At 43.7% G+C, this 17,423-nt stretch overlaps 3 protein-coding genes across 10 annotated transcripts in view; 2 read left to right on the top strand and 1 right to left on the bottom strand.

The window, feature by feature from the left end:
• Positions 1 to 2,390, top strand: part of LOC143893307 (putative G-protein coupled receptor B0563.6) — a 38,144-nt gene extending 35,754 nt beyond the window's left edge. For both annotated transcript variants that reach the window (XM_077398526.1, XM_077398525.1), the window contains one exon: positions 285 to 2,390. In XM_077398526.1, coding sequence (XP_077254652.1) covers positions 285 to 536 — 252 coding nt within the window. In that variant the 3' untranslated portion in view covers positions 537 to 2,390. The remainder of the gene's footprint in view (positions 1 to 284) is intronic.
• Positions 1 to 17,423, bottom strand: part of LOC143893224 (alpha-tocopherol transfer protein-like) — a 115,845-nt gene that overhangs the window by 63,508 nt on the left and 34,914 nt on the right. The window lies entirely within an intron of this gene.
• Positions 9,835 to 17,423, top strand: part of LOC143893225 (frequenin-2) — a 56,045-nt gene continuing 48,456 nt past the window's right edge. For 2 of the 6 annotated variants that reach the window (XR_013255739.1, XM_077398368.1), the window contains exon 1: positions 9,835 to 9,977. Coding sequence is in view for 5 of the 6 variants with exons in the window: in XM_077398368.1 (XP_077254494.1) it covers positions 9,911 to 9,977 (67 nt within the window). In the remaining variant the exon portion in view is untranslated. The other 4 variants (XM_077398369.1, XM_077398370.1, XM_077398372.1 and 1 more) reach the window with 4 other exon arrangements.

Here is a 17,423-nt window from a genome sequence, read left to right as displayed (position 1 = left end):
CCAAATGACAATTACCGTTGGAACACATATTCACTCTTGCTTGCAATTTAATATAAATTAAATTAAAAGTTAATTTACGAAAACAATTCTATTTTTTCTCCAAATTATGTATTTTTGTTCTCATCATCGTTTTATTGCTCTGCAAGAATTCTATCAGAATTTATTTTTCCCTACCTTTTCTTTTTGAATAATTGATTTAATTATTCCGGCATGTTCTCCCGCCCCTAATACATGACTTCATCAATTATGAATCCGTCCATTAATTCGCTGCGTTTCGGTTGCAGGTGTTCCGAGCGCTGGCCAATCTGCTGGAAGTGATCAATTACTCGATCACCTTTTACATTTATTGTCTCTTTTCCGAAGACTTTCGGAATACTCTAATTCGTACCCTGCAATGGCCGTGGGTCAAGAGCGACCAAAGCGGTAGAAACCTGCCCATGAAACGTTCCCCGATACCGAGACCAACGACAACCACGACGACCCCGCCAACCACCACAATCGCGATCCCCGGACATCTGGCTCGTGCCAGCGTTTAACACGGATTTTTTGCCATCGATCCTGGCGTCAACCGCTCGGTCGCCAAGCGGTGGAACAAAAAGGACTCGAATCTAGCGCGGCGGGAGTCGCGGGACTGACGCACTGTAAATGTTGAGACTGTTTGTGTGTGAGAGCAAAAAATCTGTAAAATAGTCGGGTATCCAAACAATATACATATGTGTAAGCCGATTAAGCACAATTGCGTGGAACATTCTCGTTTAGATGTGCGAGCATAATGGTGATAATAGTAAACTAACGAAAATTTCTTGCGGTGATTAAACAGCTGTTTCTTTGACCGACGAAATAATTACGGCGAAAAAACATTTTATACCGGACGCTTTCTACGAATCGATCCACAAGAAAGTATTCCGAACTATGTGGTTATATATATTCTTTGTGTACCGGTGAAGTCCGGAAATAGTTGCAGAGTACCAGAATGGCCACATCTACGAAACATTCCTGCATACTAACGCGGCTTAAAGCCGGGCGTGTCTACGTGATTGCTGCTGTTAAATTTGAACATTTGACCATTCCGGGAGCGTCAAATCGACCGACCTGATTAATAGCCGATATCCGATTATCTCTTACTGCGTTGAACGATATGCTCGTTCGGCGATCGCGCGAAAGCGAGCGTGAATACGTAAACGTTGAAATACTCAACTTTGCGAAACAACGATGAAAGTACATAAAGACAAGAAATTCTGTGTAAGCCATCGGGTAAACCCCATAGGACTCTTTCGTGCTCTAAAGTACAAGCTGGAAATTCGAACGTCGTCGACCAAGTTTGCGCGAAAGCGAGGGTTGTGCAAGAGCAGAGAGAAAGATAAAGAGAGAGAGAGACGGAGAGGAAACGAAGTCGCCGCAATGCGTCCGTGTGCATTGCGACGCGAAAAATTTATCGAAATTCGCGCGGAGACGCGGCTACAATAAGACTTGTGCATCGAGTCGCGAGCGATCGCCGTCGCAGTTAGAAATTTATAAACGGACGAGAAAAGGAAAAATCGAAATGTGTCAAGTACCTGATCGTACAAGGGAATCTTTCCCACGAGAATCCACGGGAATAACCGAGGCGAAATCGAGGCGAAAAGAGACTGCGTTAATTCCGGGATTGCCGGAAACGGAAGGACAAAAGGCGCGCCGAAGAAAGGTGTGCCGCAGCTTCTTCGAACACTTAAAATAACGAATAATGTTGAGAAATATTTTATGCGCGATGAATCATCGTGATTTATTTCCGTGTGAGTGTTATATAATTAAACGCTACCGAGCGCCGGTGAGATTACATACGTCTCGTCTTCATTGTGTTATATCGGCATTAATATTTTAACATCGCAATATATCTTCGCCGTCGATAAGCTATACGTTCGATTAGACCTAAGCAATTTATGTATAGCGCTCGGTAACGCCGCCCTCGACCCCCCGGGACGGGAATTGAATTTCACAACGAGAAAGGAAAGTGTATATTGAAAGAACAAAATATCGCGATATATACGAGCGAGCGTACGAACCGCTGGCCTCGCCTTACGGATCTAACGAAAGGACCGCAGGCTGGCAACGATAATAATATTCCATCGAACTCTCGCGCCGAAATAAACCGCTACCTCCTGGTTGCATCGCGTTTCGAAAATAGATGCCGCACTACGGAGAGATATTCTCTCCCCCGGGAAATCGATAATTAAATTCGTCGCAACGGATCCGTCCGCGCTCGCGGTTCGATGGTAATATTATTTCGCTTATTTGCATACGTAAATCCCAACAAAGAATATTTCGCGACGCGTATCTCCCTTCCCGAACCGGGCGTCTCGTTCGGCAACTTTGGCGAAGTGCGCGTGAAGAAATAAATTCGGAGAAACGTCTATTCTGTTTTCAGAATCCCTGCGTCCTCCCCCATCTTTATTATGCAAACGAAACGCATAAAAGTTGTGGAGCACGTATAATTTACCTACAAACTGAGAAACATCGGCTACCCCAAAGTATTAGTACTTTGATCTTACTTCTTTTATATTCAACGTTTTTGTCTACTTTTTTTTTATTCTCTGAGAGAGAAAAAAGAGAGAATTACTAATATTTTCTTCGAGCAATTTACCGTTTTTTTCGACGATCTGTAAAAATAACCCGTGAGGCATCATGCTTCAGCCAACACGCTCATCACGTCGAATGCGACAGCAACGGCTTGCTGTCGATCCAGATGACGAGTACATGACGAGCGCTCGCTCGGTGGTCCTATAGCCTCGCGGAAAAACTCGTGCAAACAGGGCCGCTTCCAATCGTTCCTTTCGATCGATTTTTGCGTCATGCGTCAGTCCGTGAAATTTTGATATTTACCGCGCGCGGATCGATGAGCCCTTCTCGCGTGTGAAGCTTCGCGGGGGATATAACACGCGCGTTTCCTTATTGCAATATAGAGCACCGATTAAGCGCGACGTACGGCGGAAGCGCGGCAGGGGAGAATCTCCGGCGAACGGTTTCCGTATTGTTACGGCAAAACCGTTTCCAGCGCAGCGGCCAGCGGAGAAACGTGAAAGGGACTGGAAAGAGGAATCGGAGCGGGATTTTCGCCGGAGTTAAGTGGAGGCGGTAACCAAACTCCTCCATCGTTGGTACACCGCTATTTAGAAATAATTTAGACAATAGCGCGCGCGGCGGTTTGTTTCGACCACTATAAATACGCCCCCGGGTGTGCGAGGTACATCTCACACGTACCTCGCACGCGTACATAATAACGCGCGCGCATAGTAAAATAGATGAATCCTGTCATCGTTTCGGGGGAATAATTTAAGCGCGCGTACGTCCTTCTCGGGAATAACGGAGAGATATACCACGGCGGGAGAATAAGTGTGTTACGAGAGAGAATATACTAAGCTGTCATAATAAAGTTTTGAAATATACGTAGGCATCCGAAATATTTACCGTCGACGGTGTTACCCGCAGTGTAAGATACCCGTCAAGTGTCTCTTTTCTGGGAAACAAAGAGAGAAGATACTTCTTCATGCGTCTGGAGAATAAAATCGCCTCGAAAGCAATACTCTACGCGATAAAGTGGGGACCGGTCGCTTCGCTGGTAGCGGTTTAATAATGCCTCTATCGTATTTTTTATACGAGGCTGCGGCGGTGATGTGATAAATTTTGCCGCGGGTGATTTATGTGGTTTATTTTTCGAGGAGAAAGTCCTACGCCTCGTCCGGCCTCGCCTGTACTATGTAACTTTTTTTGATTCAAAGTTGTCTTATAAATTATGTTTTCCACGTCGTTGTTAGCCATAAATCACCCAAGTTCGAAAAAATATATCTCATTTTGAATGTACACGACAATTTAGATGCCTGTCTTAATATATTGCAATATCGCGACACAAAATTCCGTTCGTTATACGAATCGGGATTTTGCAGATGTGAAAAATCAGTTTGTCAGGGTCGGTTTTATGGATTTGTCAACAACGGTCGCCGCAGATGCGGGACCCACATGCGGAATCTCTCGTCGGAATCTCTCTGCCGCGGACAAAAAAGTAGCGGCGACTTGGCGCGCGACGCACCGCGCTCCGGAATTTTTAGGCGAAATATGGTACCGGTCGCCGGTGGATGGGGTCATTCATGGTGGGGGTTGCTCTTTGGGTGGGCGTCGCTGGGTCGATACAGGGTGATTTCGTTCGCCGTCGAAGGCACCACGGGGTGAACGAGTACCCTGTCTACCCTTCGGCACCTCTTTCGATTACTGCGAAGTCCCGCAAGACTCTTCCTGGTGAATTAACTCCTTTAAAAGCGTTTTGCTTATTCATTGTTTGCCAAAAGAGGCATTAATCAAGGATACATTACAAAGGTGGTTTGTCATGTTTATTAATTACATTAATTAATTTTCTTACGAAGGAACGTCTTTTAAAAAGTTCGTAGGAAAAGATAAGCGTCCCTTAAAAAACGAATCTCTAACAAGGTGTCACGAGAGCAGAATTGTTGTCACTTAATTTGTTGAAACTCATAAAAGAATTATAAACGCATAATTAAATTTGAGAAATAATTCGGTGACTAACGATGCAAGTTATTACGAGCGCACTAATCAAATGGAATTCTATCAATATCGGATATTTGAATACAATTAATTATTCGCATTTTCTTTATAATTAAATGCAGACATCCGTCGCCTCAATTATGAATGTTTATTTTACGTATATATATATATATATATATATATATATATATATACACACACACTTGATTAATAACACAGCTGACAGTACCCATAAACGGACTTACCGTTAAAAATAGTGCTGCTTAAAATTGCGAGACGCGTTCCACGAATAAATTGACGACCAGGTTCAAATCCCGTTGCAGATTGATAAAAGGGAACAAATGGTATCGACGTACATACATACATGCATAAAATTTCAGGAATGAATATAAAACGACACGACTCGCGTTACGGGTAACGTAATTCGATTGCGCCTCAATATTGCATAATGTAACGCGCGCCGGTAGGGCCGGACGTTCAATAATTATTGTTGGAAATTTATTAGGGTATAAATGGAACCGCGCCGGCGACCCGGATACAGGCTGCTTATATCGGTGCGCGTACAGCACGGCGCGTGCGAAATTGGCGGTCACGCAAATGGCTCGCGTGTACTTCGCTGCCTGTAGTTAACGACTCTTCCGGTCGGCTGAACCTCTAACGAAGCCGTTTTGCTCGTGCGCGCCCGCGTTCCCTCGTACGCCGTTGATGATGAAGAACCGACCGCGCCGCTTGGTGGATAGATACATCCGACCGGAAATAGATCGATAAATCAGAGATCCAGCATCGCCGAAGTGCCATCTGACCCCCGTTCTAATTGCCGCCTGTTGTGAAGACCCGCATGCTAACTCGCAATTGTCCTAACAGTCACGGAACGTAAATGAGATGCATTTACATGCCTTGGAATTGCATATCAGGGATATAGTACATATATTGATTGTATCTATGACGTAATCCGGCCGCCGATCGCTTTTGATTGGCAGATACCTAAGAGAGATTAAGGTAAGTAAAAGAATTGATTGTTATTTCTAGAAGAAAAAACGACGCCCAATTGGGAGCTTAAATACGTAATCTCGCGATTGCATTCACAGGCGACAAATTAAATTTCCACGTCACGCTTTTTGGAACGCGAGGTGAAATTAAATAAAGCATACGAAATGAAGTATATAACAGAAAAATTATCTTGCTTGCCCTTTACCTTGCCGGGAACTGACCAGAGGAGCGTGGAATTTAATGCAAATAAGTGAATTAGTCGGTTAAGCATCGGCGACGCGTGGGTCGTTTGAGTTTAAGAGCTGGTTCTGGAACTCGCGAAATTCGAATCACTCTCGATCGTGTTTGAAAAAAGACCGACCGCTGCCGTTTGTCTCTCGCTTCGAAGCACGAAGACCAGGCGGACCAGGGCAAACATGGTCAAACAAAGGACCGAACAGACTGCGTAATTCTCGTTAAGTCCCCTAGTTCGACCACGTGTAGCAAGACGAAGATATTTGGCTGAGTTCTAGCGAAGGTAATTTACCTCGTAATTAACGCGGCTATCGCTAAAGTAAACCGCCGTAGACGCGAGAGCGTCTCCCACGTAAAAGCAACTGCGGAAAAATTAGACGCGACACGTCGCAGTGACTCGATTCCGCAGGCGCGCAAACTCCCCGCCAGCTGCATGGAAGATCAAATTTTCCTTCGGAGATAGTTAAATGTATTTTTGAGCGACGGGCTAATTCGATTTCTCTGCGCCAACTTTCGCGCACTTGGGTAATTGCTTTACCTGGTTACAGAAATATTCAATAACCGCGACTTTGTTCTCGGCTTAAGCGCTCCGGTACACAGGACAGGGAAATACCGGGGTACGGAAATAACGAAAAAAGATAATAATAATAAAATGGAAAATTCAAAACAAGTACATAAATCTGAGCGATGCATCGTGCATGCAGATATTCAGATTGGATACGACGCGACGGCGGCGGCGCGGCGCCGCAATTCCGACGGTTATCCAGGTGCGTTTCTAGCGCGGATTCTATTTTCCGCTCGGAACACACTCCTCGACTATCGTCTCGCGCTCATATCGTCGCCTGCCTCGGTTGCCCCCGCAAATAAAATCATATATCTCTCCAAGGAACGGGAGTCACGTTTCCCCGCGATTTTCTTCGGCGAATCGAGAAGCTCTTATCGCAATTTTCGCGCGTGATACCCGAGCGCGGAACTTGCCGAAATACCACCAAGATTTTCTTCTGATTTCTTCATCACTTCATACGACAAGGAAATTCCTGTTACCATCGGAATTTTGAATTTCTTGTTGTTTCTCATGGAAAAGAATGACCGCAAAAAGAATTAAGAAGTATTACAATTATGTAACAGCTAAAACCAGCGTATCAACAGATTGTCTTGAAAGAAGAATATAATTATGTTATTTCGCATGTGTGGTCGAAGGTATAATCGTATTTAATCGTAGATTTAATTGTGATTCACTAATCCAATATTCCAAGGAACGAAAACATTTTTTTCTTAGAAAAAGAAAGAAGATTAGAATCGCACATATATTAGAAATGCGCGTGTGAATATTTATAATCGCTCATAAAGTAAACATACTGCTTCGAGCTTTTGCATTTCTATCCCTTTTCTCGTTAGCGCTCTCCCATCCGGCGGGTCGAAGATACGACTTTAATTTCGTGGAGCGCCGCGCGCCGAGAGAGCCCTCATTCCCCGCGAGATGCATTTCACCTTCTTCTCAAATCTTAATAAAGCAGCGACGGGGATGCCATCAAAGATGCATTAAGCAAATAAGAGCGGCGCGTATTAAATAATAAAAAAAACTTTCGACGCGGACAAATTGCGGGACAGGTAATATAGAAATTAATCTACCGTAAAGCGTGATTCGTGATTCGCACGACATTTGTCACGATACGAAAAATATATCCTTTTCACGGCGCTGCATCAATTACGGCGAGCGTATTCGCTTTGTCAACGTTACTTCTCTCTTGCGCGCGGATAGGGGGACTCGCGCTGAAATTGAGGAATCGTCCCGCGGAGGCAAGCGGAGCGGTCACTCGCTGGGCGAGACGACAAGCGGCAATTATTCATTGTAGGATCGCGATGGCCGTAAACAGTTTGACGAATCGCGCTTTACGCCCGCGCCACCGGAATGTATATCTGCTGTTATTGTCGCCGACATTGTTGTTGATCGCGGCTCCATTTTCGCGAAGGAGAGGATCATCGACGTTTTTATGCCGAGGACTGCCGGCGCGGCGCGGAAGACTGCTGACGTGCTCCACTTTCGTTTACGCTTTGTTCGTTACTGTTCGACGTACGCCATATCGAATACTTTTGTTATTACTCCAGCAGAAGGAGGAGAAGATAGGGGAGAAAAAGGATAATGCTATATGTTTTCTAGAGACATACTGCATGCTCACGATGGTAGCTACTTTCGTGGCTAGTCGATAGAGACAAAATTAAATCAAGTTGCTGCAGTATCTCGACAGTCAGCGAAAAACTACACGAGTTTTGAACGAGGATTTCGCGCAGTGGGCTTGAAGCTATTATCACTAAGAGACAATTAGACGCTGAGAATTTATTACCACGGCGGCACTTGATTGATTACAATTCGCGAAAAAGAGAATTAAAAGTGAAAACTATAAGGAAACGTTCCAATCTGCGAGTTACTCCAAAAAGCTGTCAAACATTTTATATTTTTTCTAAAATATTATGATTTTCGTTCATCCTAAAATTTCATCTTCCTATTATTATTATATGTTTTTTATTAAATATAATATTTTATTTATATAGCGATTATGTTATAAGTATGGCATAATGTAAGCAGCCTGTCGAGCATCGGTGATAAAGGTGGAGGTTGAAATAAACTGTTTTTGTCATCGGACCAACGAATCTGCGGTATCACGCAAACCTTAGAGTTTCTTTCATTCATGTATCAGCCGGCGAATCCGCGTCGATTGAAATTCATCGCGTTGAATTCATCGTGCAGACTCGGAGAACGGTCGACGCGAAAATTCGCCACCGACGCGATATAGGTACCGCGCGAGCATCGGAATCTTCTTCGTCTTCCCGTTCCACTCAATCGAAAAATGTTGTTTCACCGGCGCATCCCTTTTCCCACAAACTCTGCGACTTACAGTAACCGATGGTGTTCTTAAGTGATTGATCTCATCACGATAAAACACCACAGCGAAAAACTGTTGCCGTGTTTCAAAATTGTGCATTGCACGTATCACTTTTACGATCCGTATACCCTTCCTTGCACGTATCTCTTTTATTTTGTCGGAATAAAACTATTAATGGGCCGTAGCACGATCGTCTCATTAATCTTTTTCAATTCTTCAGAATATTCTATTTGATAGTGTTTACAGTGACTGATCTCGTATCATCGTACCATAACCATCCCAAAAAAAGCTTCTAAAGTTTCGCATTTCTTTATTTTATGGCTCGTTGTTCACAGTATGTAATATTATATCAATTTTAAAATAAAGATATTAATGTATTCTAGTGCAGCATCTATATTTTTCCTTGTCTATTTCAGTTTATCGGAAATAACAGTAAAAATTCCAAACGCTAAATGACGGACGACCAAAGTAATATTTATTACAGTTCGTGGATAAAGTTGGAAACAAAAACGAACACGACGCCGGCGGTAGCGACGATCGTGCAATAAAAGATGATAAATAATAATAAAAACACGAACTCCTCTCCGAATACGAATATTCGCCCGGGTTAATTTCATAATGGAACTTTACGGGGCGCGCCGGGGCCGAAGATTCCCCCGAAAGCGCCAAGGGTGCTAACAATATTTGTAAGACTAGAGAATTACAGTCAACTGGAAGTGAAGAGGTAAGGGCATCTCGGCGCGGGGAAGGAGACGAAGTGGTAGAAACGGATCCGCGAAAGAGACGGCGGCGCGTGCGGAGAGATGAAATAAAGGGAGACGGCGCACCATTCGTGCGTGCAGCCGAGACGAAAAAATTTCCAGCGGGAAAAAGAAAAAGAAAAGCGCGGGAGAGGGGAGGACAGGCGGAAGAATTAGTTGAGAAAATCGGAAAAAAGAGAGACAAGGGCGAAAACGACGCAGAACGCAATCGACCGAGACGGCGAGAGCGTAAGCACGTACCGAGCGAGAAGAAGGAGAGAATGCACGAGGAGGATCGAAGGTGGCGGAATCGGAGGAACCGCTGTGTGGAGAAGAGAACGGGAGGGTTGGATAGTCGAGCATCCTCCTCGAGGTTCGAGTGGAGCGCTTGCGCCGTCGTAACCTCCAATACACTTCCACGTAATGTCATCGCCGAGCCAGTCTGACGCCAGGCGCCGCGACGCTATGACGTCACTGATCCGCGCTTCGCCGACGAACATACCTCGCCTAGCGATTGAGAACTCATGAATGAAATCCTATTTACTATCAAGTATCCGAATAGAGTACTCGCGAGGGGACGCGCCTACGAGCACAGGTTCGCATATGAACACCGCGCGAGCGGGACCGTGAGGGGGTTCCATGGTGAACGCCGGGGACCAACTGGATACGGTGCTGGTTCGCCAGCTTCCGAGCGCAGTATTATCTGTCCGTATTAATCGTGTCAAGTTGCGTGTGACAGAGCCAATCTCCGCGCGAGCCGATTGCTCCGCAATGTAATCGCGCAGCGAATCGATACAGTTCGAATAGTTCGAAATACCGATTTACGTCGACAAGCTTATCGTTTGCGAATTATCGGAACGCGATATTCCGGCTATATCTTCATCAGCCTGACCAGTGGTTAATCTCTCCCAGTGAGGGTCCTAAATGATAAAAGTGAGGGTCTGTTGAGAGCGATCACGTTTCGCGAATAACGCGCAAGATTCCCGCCCGCCAGCTGGTTTTCTCGCGCCGTCTTTATTCAGAGCCTCCCGATGATGTTCTCCACAACCTTATCGACGTTTTGTGCAAAAGCTGTGCGAGTTGTTGGTGCACGCGACGATTATCGCGCGCTATCGGCCGTCACGATCGAAAGCTGCGAAGACACGACGCTTTAGTGCACCTCGGAGAGCAGATGTCTCGTCGATATCCGGTTTGTTTTATGAATGGGCTGCTGCGCCAGAGGAGAGGGCATCTCGATAATCAGGCTTCCGTGGCCTTTCAGCACAAACGTTCTCCAGAGGATTCGCAAGCTGGAGAACGAGAAATTGCTATTTCCTCGTTTAGCCGCTTTCGCTTCCGCTTCACTTTTCACTTGCCCTCGAATCATTTCTTCCCTACCGATCAGCTCGATTATATTACAACGTAATATTATAACGCGTGCTCCAGGAAACGTACGTCCAGGTGTCATACGGCATCGGGTCAAGGGTGCAGCACGACCTCGACCAGAAGTTAATCATTCCACAAGGCTGTCTCTCTCCCTCTCGTCGCGGCCTTCGATGTCCCCAAATTTCGCAGGGCCGCCCGTTGCAGTGGCACGTCTCTCATGCAGATCGACTTCCGCAATTTCGTTCGTGCGACGCGGCATGAACAACGCATGAATCAAAATTCCCCCCCGGTATCGGGCGCGTTTAAACGAACTTCGCGGGAACGCGACGCGACGAGACACTACGCGCCATCGCGACCGCGACGTGACGCGAATTCGCACCAGCCTGACGGATCTGCATTCGGATTCGCGCGGATTCTCCCCGAGAGTGAGATTTCGCTTGGCTGATCGCTCGCTTCCTCCTTTGTCATGCCGCATACGTCATTTAGAAACGAGTGAAATCTCCATGTTATAAAGAGAAGAAAAGGAGTGTCCCCAACTTTGCTGTAACTTCATTCCATGACCTGCTCGCGCGAAGAATGCGCGTCCTGTTCGTCCATTGTTATTCCATCCCAAGTTTTTACAAAGTTCCGACGACGACGAACGGCTTCGTGCCGAATCAGCTCACGGCATGTCGGACCGTATTTCCCATCTTCATTCAATCTCCACGAATCGGGGCTTTTTCCTCTCGGGGCCTTTAGCCGAGAGAATTTTCGTTGGCTTCAATCGCGACTCGATTAATCCGCCCGGACGGTGAGCGCTGAGAAGAGATTGGGGATAGATATAGAAAGCACGGAAAGGGCACAATTCATTATTCACTAGCGCTAATGACGTCGCGATAAATACACCGATATAATCTGAATTCACATTTCTTCTGTCATATCAATTCGCGCATCGCAAATTAGATTAATAATTACCTCAAGATTTTTTAACAGTAATTTATTGTTTCCCTTGATCATTCCTTACTGCATATTTTAAACGAAGATCTGCCAAACTTTAATTTAATATCTCGCTATTTTGCAAATATTCAAAGAGATTAAATTAAATTCTTTACAGTTAAAAATTCCTTATATCATATATAAATTCATAATTTTTTCATACTTTTGTCCTTTTGCTTTCTCATAGAGGAAGCTTTGTTTTCGTAAAAAAAAATTTTTTTGAGTTGCTTTTGCCAATGTGTTCAAAATGTTCTAAAACGTTGAAAAATTGCTCTTTTAAAAAATGTCGGTATGTGTGTATGTATGTGTGTATGTGTGTATGTATTTGCCAAATTTACCAAAATTTCTATAACTCCAAAACTAATCAACCAAATCTTAACAAATTATATATGAAATAGGGGTAGAAAAAACTGAAGGGGTTCTTTTTGCTTCGTCAAATTTTTTTACTCAAGAATTAGAAAAATAAAAAAAACGGTTTCCAGAAAATCGGTGACAAAAAACTATACACTCTATAGTACTCTCCGGAAAATTCTACCTCTATTTCATATACAATTCGTTAAGATTTGGTTAATTAATTCTAGAGTTATAGAAATTTCGATAAATTTGGCACATACACACATCAGAGTTGAGAGACCTGTATGTAAGACCGTGATCTTAAGATAACATCACTTCCTCTATGAGAAAGCCAAGTAAAAATTTCTAATTTGCACTATTTTATTTTATTTTATTAATAGTTGAAAAACCTGCAACGACAATAAACGAATAGAGGAGAGGAAAGAAAAACATTGTAATAACAGTTAATCGCTCCCGAGTGACAAACGGCCTGATATATATTCTTTCACGGCATCTGGAAAACGATAGGATTAAAGACGGTCGTAGCGGAACAAGGGAATCGTAACAGTGAGAGTTAAGGAAATGCATTTAGTGGAAATTCCGTTTAATCTCGGGATAAGGTTGGAGATATCGTAACGCTGTTGGCCTTTAAAGCCCTTCATATAATGGCCCAGAAAGGATCGGCTAGTGCAAGTTACAAAAGTAGCCTGTATCGGTTGTCTGATCTTACGACCTTTGAAACTTTAATACGCTCGATTTGAAGCGACACTGTATCTTTGCGCGTGACATTCATTTGCATTACACTCAAATATCTCATCATTATTCTCGAAAGATAAAAATACGCTCATTGTGGGTATTTAACAAGTCCGTTTATTTAGTCTTTAGAGACGAATTTCTCAACTACGTAACCACTTTGATGAACTTTGCAGTAACGTTTCCCAGCCTTCTACAAGTTCGTCTTAATTTTCCGATACGATCTTTGCGAATTTAAGTTTATCGGCGAATTTTGAAACTTCAGCGAAGAGACCAAACGGTGCGATTAACGATTCCGCAAAACTTATCGCACCGGAAAATTGTCGGTTCTCCCTCTCGACGCCCGCCTACAATTCGCTGTTCAAACGTGATTAAGTTTCTAATATCTAGCTCTAATTTTCGCGGTGACGCTTCAAAACGAGCGCATCGAGTGTGAAAGAAAAATGGGAAACTGCAATCCCGTGACTGATTCACGGGAGAGAGCTCGCGTTCTCATTAAAATTTCCCCTTGTCTTCTTCACAGAGAAAGCAATATCACATCGAAAAGAAAATCTACGTGAGAGGCATATCAACGAATCGACCCCGCATTAGCAAGACGACGCGAATGATATCAAACATCCCGTGTTGTAATTAAATTGATTAAGCGCCCCCCTCCCCTGCCTGCACATCTCGAGCAAATTAAATCAAACTCTATCATTCGAGATTCGGCGGCGCGCCGTGCCCTCGATCGCGACGCAAATTTATCAAGAAGCTCGTGGTTCTTCCCGCGAAGAAAGTTTTCGCCGTTCTGCAAAACACCATTCGCCTTCAGATTGAATTCAGCGAACTTGTCAAAAGCGGGAGGGAAATTGAAAGGAAGACTTAGGCTCAACGGGGGAGGAAGTTGCAGCAGGCGGGGAAACTTATCAAGTGGAATTCGATAGAGTATCTTCGCGGCTACGAAACAGGAGGAGTCAAGAAACTCGGCGGGGAACGGGGATTTCCAGGAAAGACAATTCGTGTGTCTCGCGCCTCGAGAAACTTCATCGTCCAGCAAATCCTTCCTGTCTTCGTGAACCAACGCGGAAACCAACCGGTCGTACTCCGATCGTTCCCGGTGCATCCGTGAGAACGTAAGCTTCGTTCTGTCGACTGTATAATTTAGCGAAATCGGGAGATGCAAGGCGGACGGTGAGAATCCACAACAAAAGAGATCCAATTTAGAAGCGGCGTCTTGGACTCGGCGAAGAGGAGATTGGTGTAATTCGCGCGCGCGTTAGACCCGCTCCAAACTACGAAGATGGGTAAGAAGAATAGCAAGCTCAAGCAGGATACCATCGATCGTCTTACCACCGACACGTACTGTAAGTAGCAATAACCTTCTTGGTCGTCGTACTCGCCATATACTATCTCCCTTATCGCATTGTTGTTGTGCAAGTGCGTGCGAAATCGCGTCACGGGCGGATTATATCGCATAACGGAGGCGCGTGTCCCCGATTATCGCGATCATCATAAATTTCCGGGCGCGCGCGCGATATTTTCGTGTTCGCCGGTCGTAAACGCCAAGTTAAATCGTCTGGCGCGGTCGTGACGAACGGTTGTGCTCTTTCCAACGTTGCAACTCTTCAAAAAGTGGGTCTTCCGAGCGAGCTGGCGCGAGGATTGCAAGACCAAAAGATGAACGGGGGGGCGGGGAGGGCGAAATTCTCCGGTTTTTCCGACTGACCTACCGCGTTATTTTGGCGATCCAGGTAACCGCGCAGCATCCAACGTTGAACGACTCACTGTCCCCCTTTTCTCTCTCTCTCTTTCCCTCTCTCTCCTTATCGGTCTATCGCTTTCTCTCCGCATTCCCTCTGTCTGCACGTTAAAAGCGCATCGATCGCATGGTCGTTCAATACGCGCCGCAACGACGACACATATACCCTCCTTCATTCGATAAAACGCGTTTAATCCATTCCACAAAGTTTGCCTGTCGGAAGCAACGGCACACCGCGCTTCCACGCCACGTGGCTTTGTTTCCGTTGAACGAGAGCTCGATTCGATAGCGAGCGCGACGTCTACAACCGTGGACTTCTATTTAATCTTTCAGTAAAAAGTTGTGCAATAAGTCTAATATTTACACCATGCGGTTTTACACCAAGCTTGACTAGTCTATAGAACAATCGTGAGAACGGACAGTAACGGCGAAAACCGTTAAAAATCTCGGTAACAAAATGATGAACGCGGGTCCCCAACATTATATAAGTAATTATAATTCTCACGTGAAAATTGTCGCGTCGTTAACGGCTAAATATTCCCGGCCACGGGCGCGCAAAAAATGTACGGCGGGCGGAGTTCTCGGTGAATTATTCGGGTGAAAATGCAGTGAAGGGCAAGTGCGTTTTTGGTCTGCATGGACATTTCCAAGTGATTACTCTGGCACCAATGATAGCTTTCACGTGGACCCTTATTAGGATTTTCGCCCTCACCGCTGGCAGATCGACGCGACCTCGTGCGCAAAAGCAAATTCAATTAATAAACATCACGCACGGGAACGCGCGGATCGTTCAATAAACGTTTTTGCAAAGCGACAGACCTGACAATGAAAATTCAAGTCAACATTTTTCTATGTCAGTGCCCTTTCTAAAACCTCTTGTGACATCGATCGTATCGTAATTAATGATAAGAGGACATCGTCCTTTATGCCCTATTGTTCAGTCATTTGCTCGCATCGTACAGAAAATAATTACTCTATGATAAATGGGAATATATTAGCGCCATAAAGTTTTACCTTCATTTCTTAAAATTTGTATTACTTTCTCGTTTTGTTTACGATACTTAAAATTTAATAAATGTACAGAAATCTTTATACTTTATACTTTATACTTTATACTTATACTTTATACAGAAATCTGAAACGCGTACACGCTAAACGAAAACGACATTTCTGTTTCGCGCCGACAGTTTCTAGTTAGACAAAAACTGTCAGATATAGACAAAGTGTATGTACAGGATTTCTGATAATCCAGTTGTCATGACTTATTTGTGCCTTTGTACTTTGATAACCGTCAATTTATTAACTCGACCGACCGGATGACCTAATATAATAAAAAGTTGCGTGTACCGAAGAATATCGTCAAGTACACCCGTTGCAAGACCAACTTTATTAAACAAGTATAGCTTCTCGGATTTGCGCCTGCATCAATAATGCGTGCCAACGTATTCTATCACCGAGCCGCACGCATTTAATGTTACACGCCATTGTCGACGTCATCGCGCTTTGATTTCGAGTAAAGTAAATCGTGCCAGACTGAAAGTGGCAACGCTTACGTGAACGTTTACCCCGTTTTCGAATAAGGTACTATCGACGTTGAAATGTTAACTTCGCTCGAACATGGTCGCGCACAAATATTTATCGACACGCGAGAAAAGTGAGCCAGGTTTCAATCAATTCACGCGCGTGTTTGTTTTGCAATTAATACAAACCCGATAAAAAGAAGCCCTGAAATAACGTTTGCGTCACCACCTTGGTCGTCGGGCGCACTCCTTGTCGTCGTGATGCAAGAATACGAATTAATTAACCAAAACGCGACTGTTTGTCGAAATTGATTGAAAGTTAAAAGCGTTTTCAGCCGTTTATCCCGCAATGTGTCGAGTCGCGTCAACAAAAAAAAATATAATCTCATCCGACAATATTCTCCGGTTCCCCGCTTTTCTTTCAAGCACAAAGAGCGGTTTAACGTGCCGTAAAATTCGCACATCGCGCTCGTTTACCGTCCTGTTTCCGTTATACCCGTGTGTGGGAATAATCCAGGTGCAACTTTACGCAGACCGTCCCTAACGAACATCGAAGCCTTGCTCTGAATTACTTGCAGTTTTTCTTCAACGACATTCTATTCACTTGTTCGTAATGTAAAAAAATAATTTCGACTACTACTCAATTTGAAATAGTTTATTTTAATTGCCTGCAATCAAATAATTTTTAAATATTGATATTTATAAAGTATATAATTCAAGATTTGTTAGACATTCACGAATTTTTATCCAATTTATTAATAATTTCCATCCAAGTTATAAATTCAGAAAAATTTCCATTGTTACGGAAATATTTATGACATATCCGGTAATTAATACACACACATGAATACACGATACTTAATAATAATTTATTTGTCAAAATTTATTAGGTTTATAATTCTTTATAGATAAACCAAATAAATTTTGACAAATAAATTATTATTAAGTATCGTGTATTCATGTGTGTTTATTAATTTTATCAACGACTTTATAAATATATATTATCTAAAATATATTATAAAAATATAAAAATGTTTTACAATTCTATTAGCTATAATTACGTACCAGAATACGTAAAGTCAAGATAATAATATCATGTAATCCTTCTTATCTCGATAAATTAAAATTAATTCTTACAATTACTTTCCTACCAATTTAATATTGTACGAAACGACTGCTACTATATAATGTCAACCTTTATAAGCCCTAAAATAAGATACAAGACACTGGAAAGGATCAGCCAAAAGGTCTAGGCTTGATAGATAGTTTCAATCTTCAGACGCCCGGTCCGAGCTCTTATCTATTAGAGCACCGTTGATACATTTAGAAGGGCCTTTGTCGAAGATAGGCACGCCTC

This window comes from Temnothorax americanus, unplaced genomic scaffold (assembly GCF_048541705.1).
Source record: "Temnothorax americanus isolate GAGA-0224 unplaced genomic scaffold, ASM4854170v1 Scaffold12, whole genome shotgun sequence".
Taxonomy (NCBI): domain Eukaryota; kingdom Metazoa; phylum Arthropoda; class Insecta; order Hymenoptera; family Formicidae; genus Temnothorax; species Temnothorax americanus.
The sequence above is the reverse complement of the archived record's forward strand: the minus strand, read 5'-3'. Positions and strand labels throughout refer to the sequence as shown.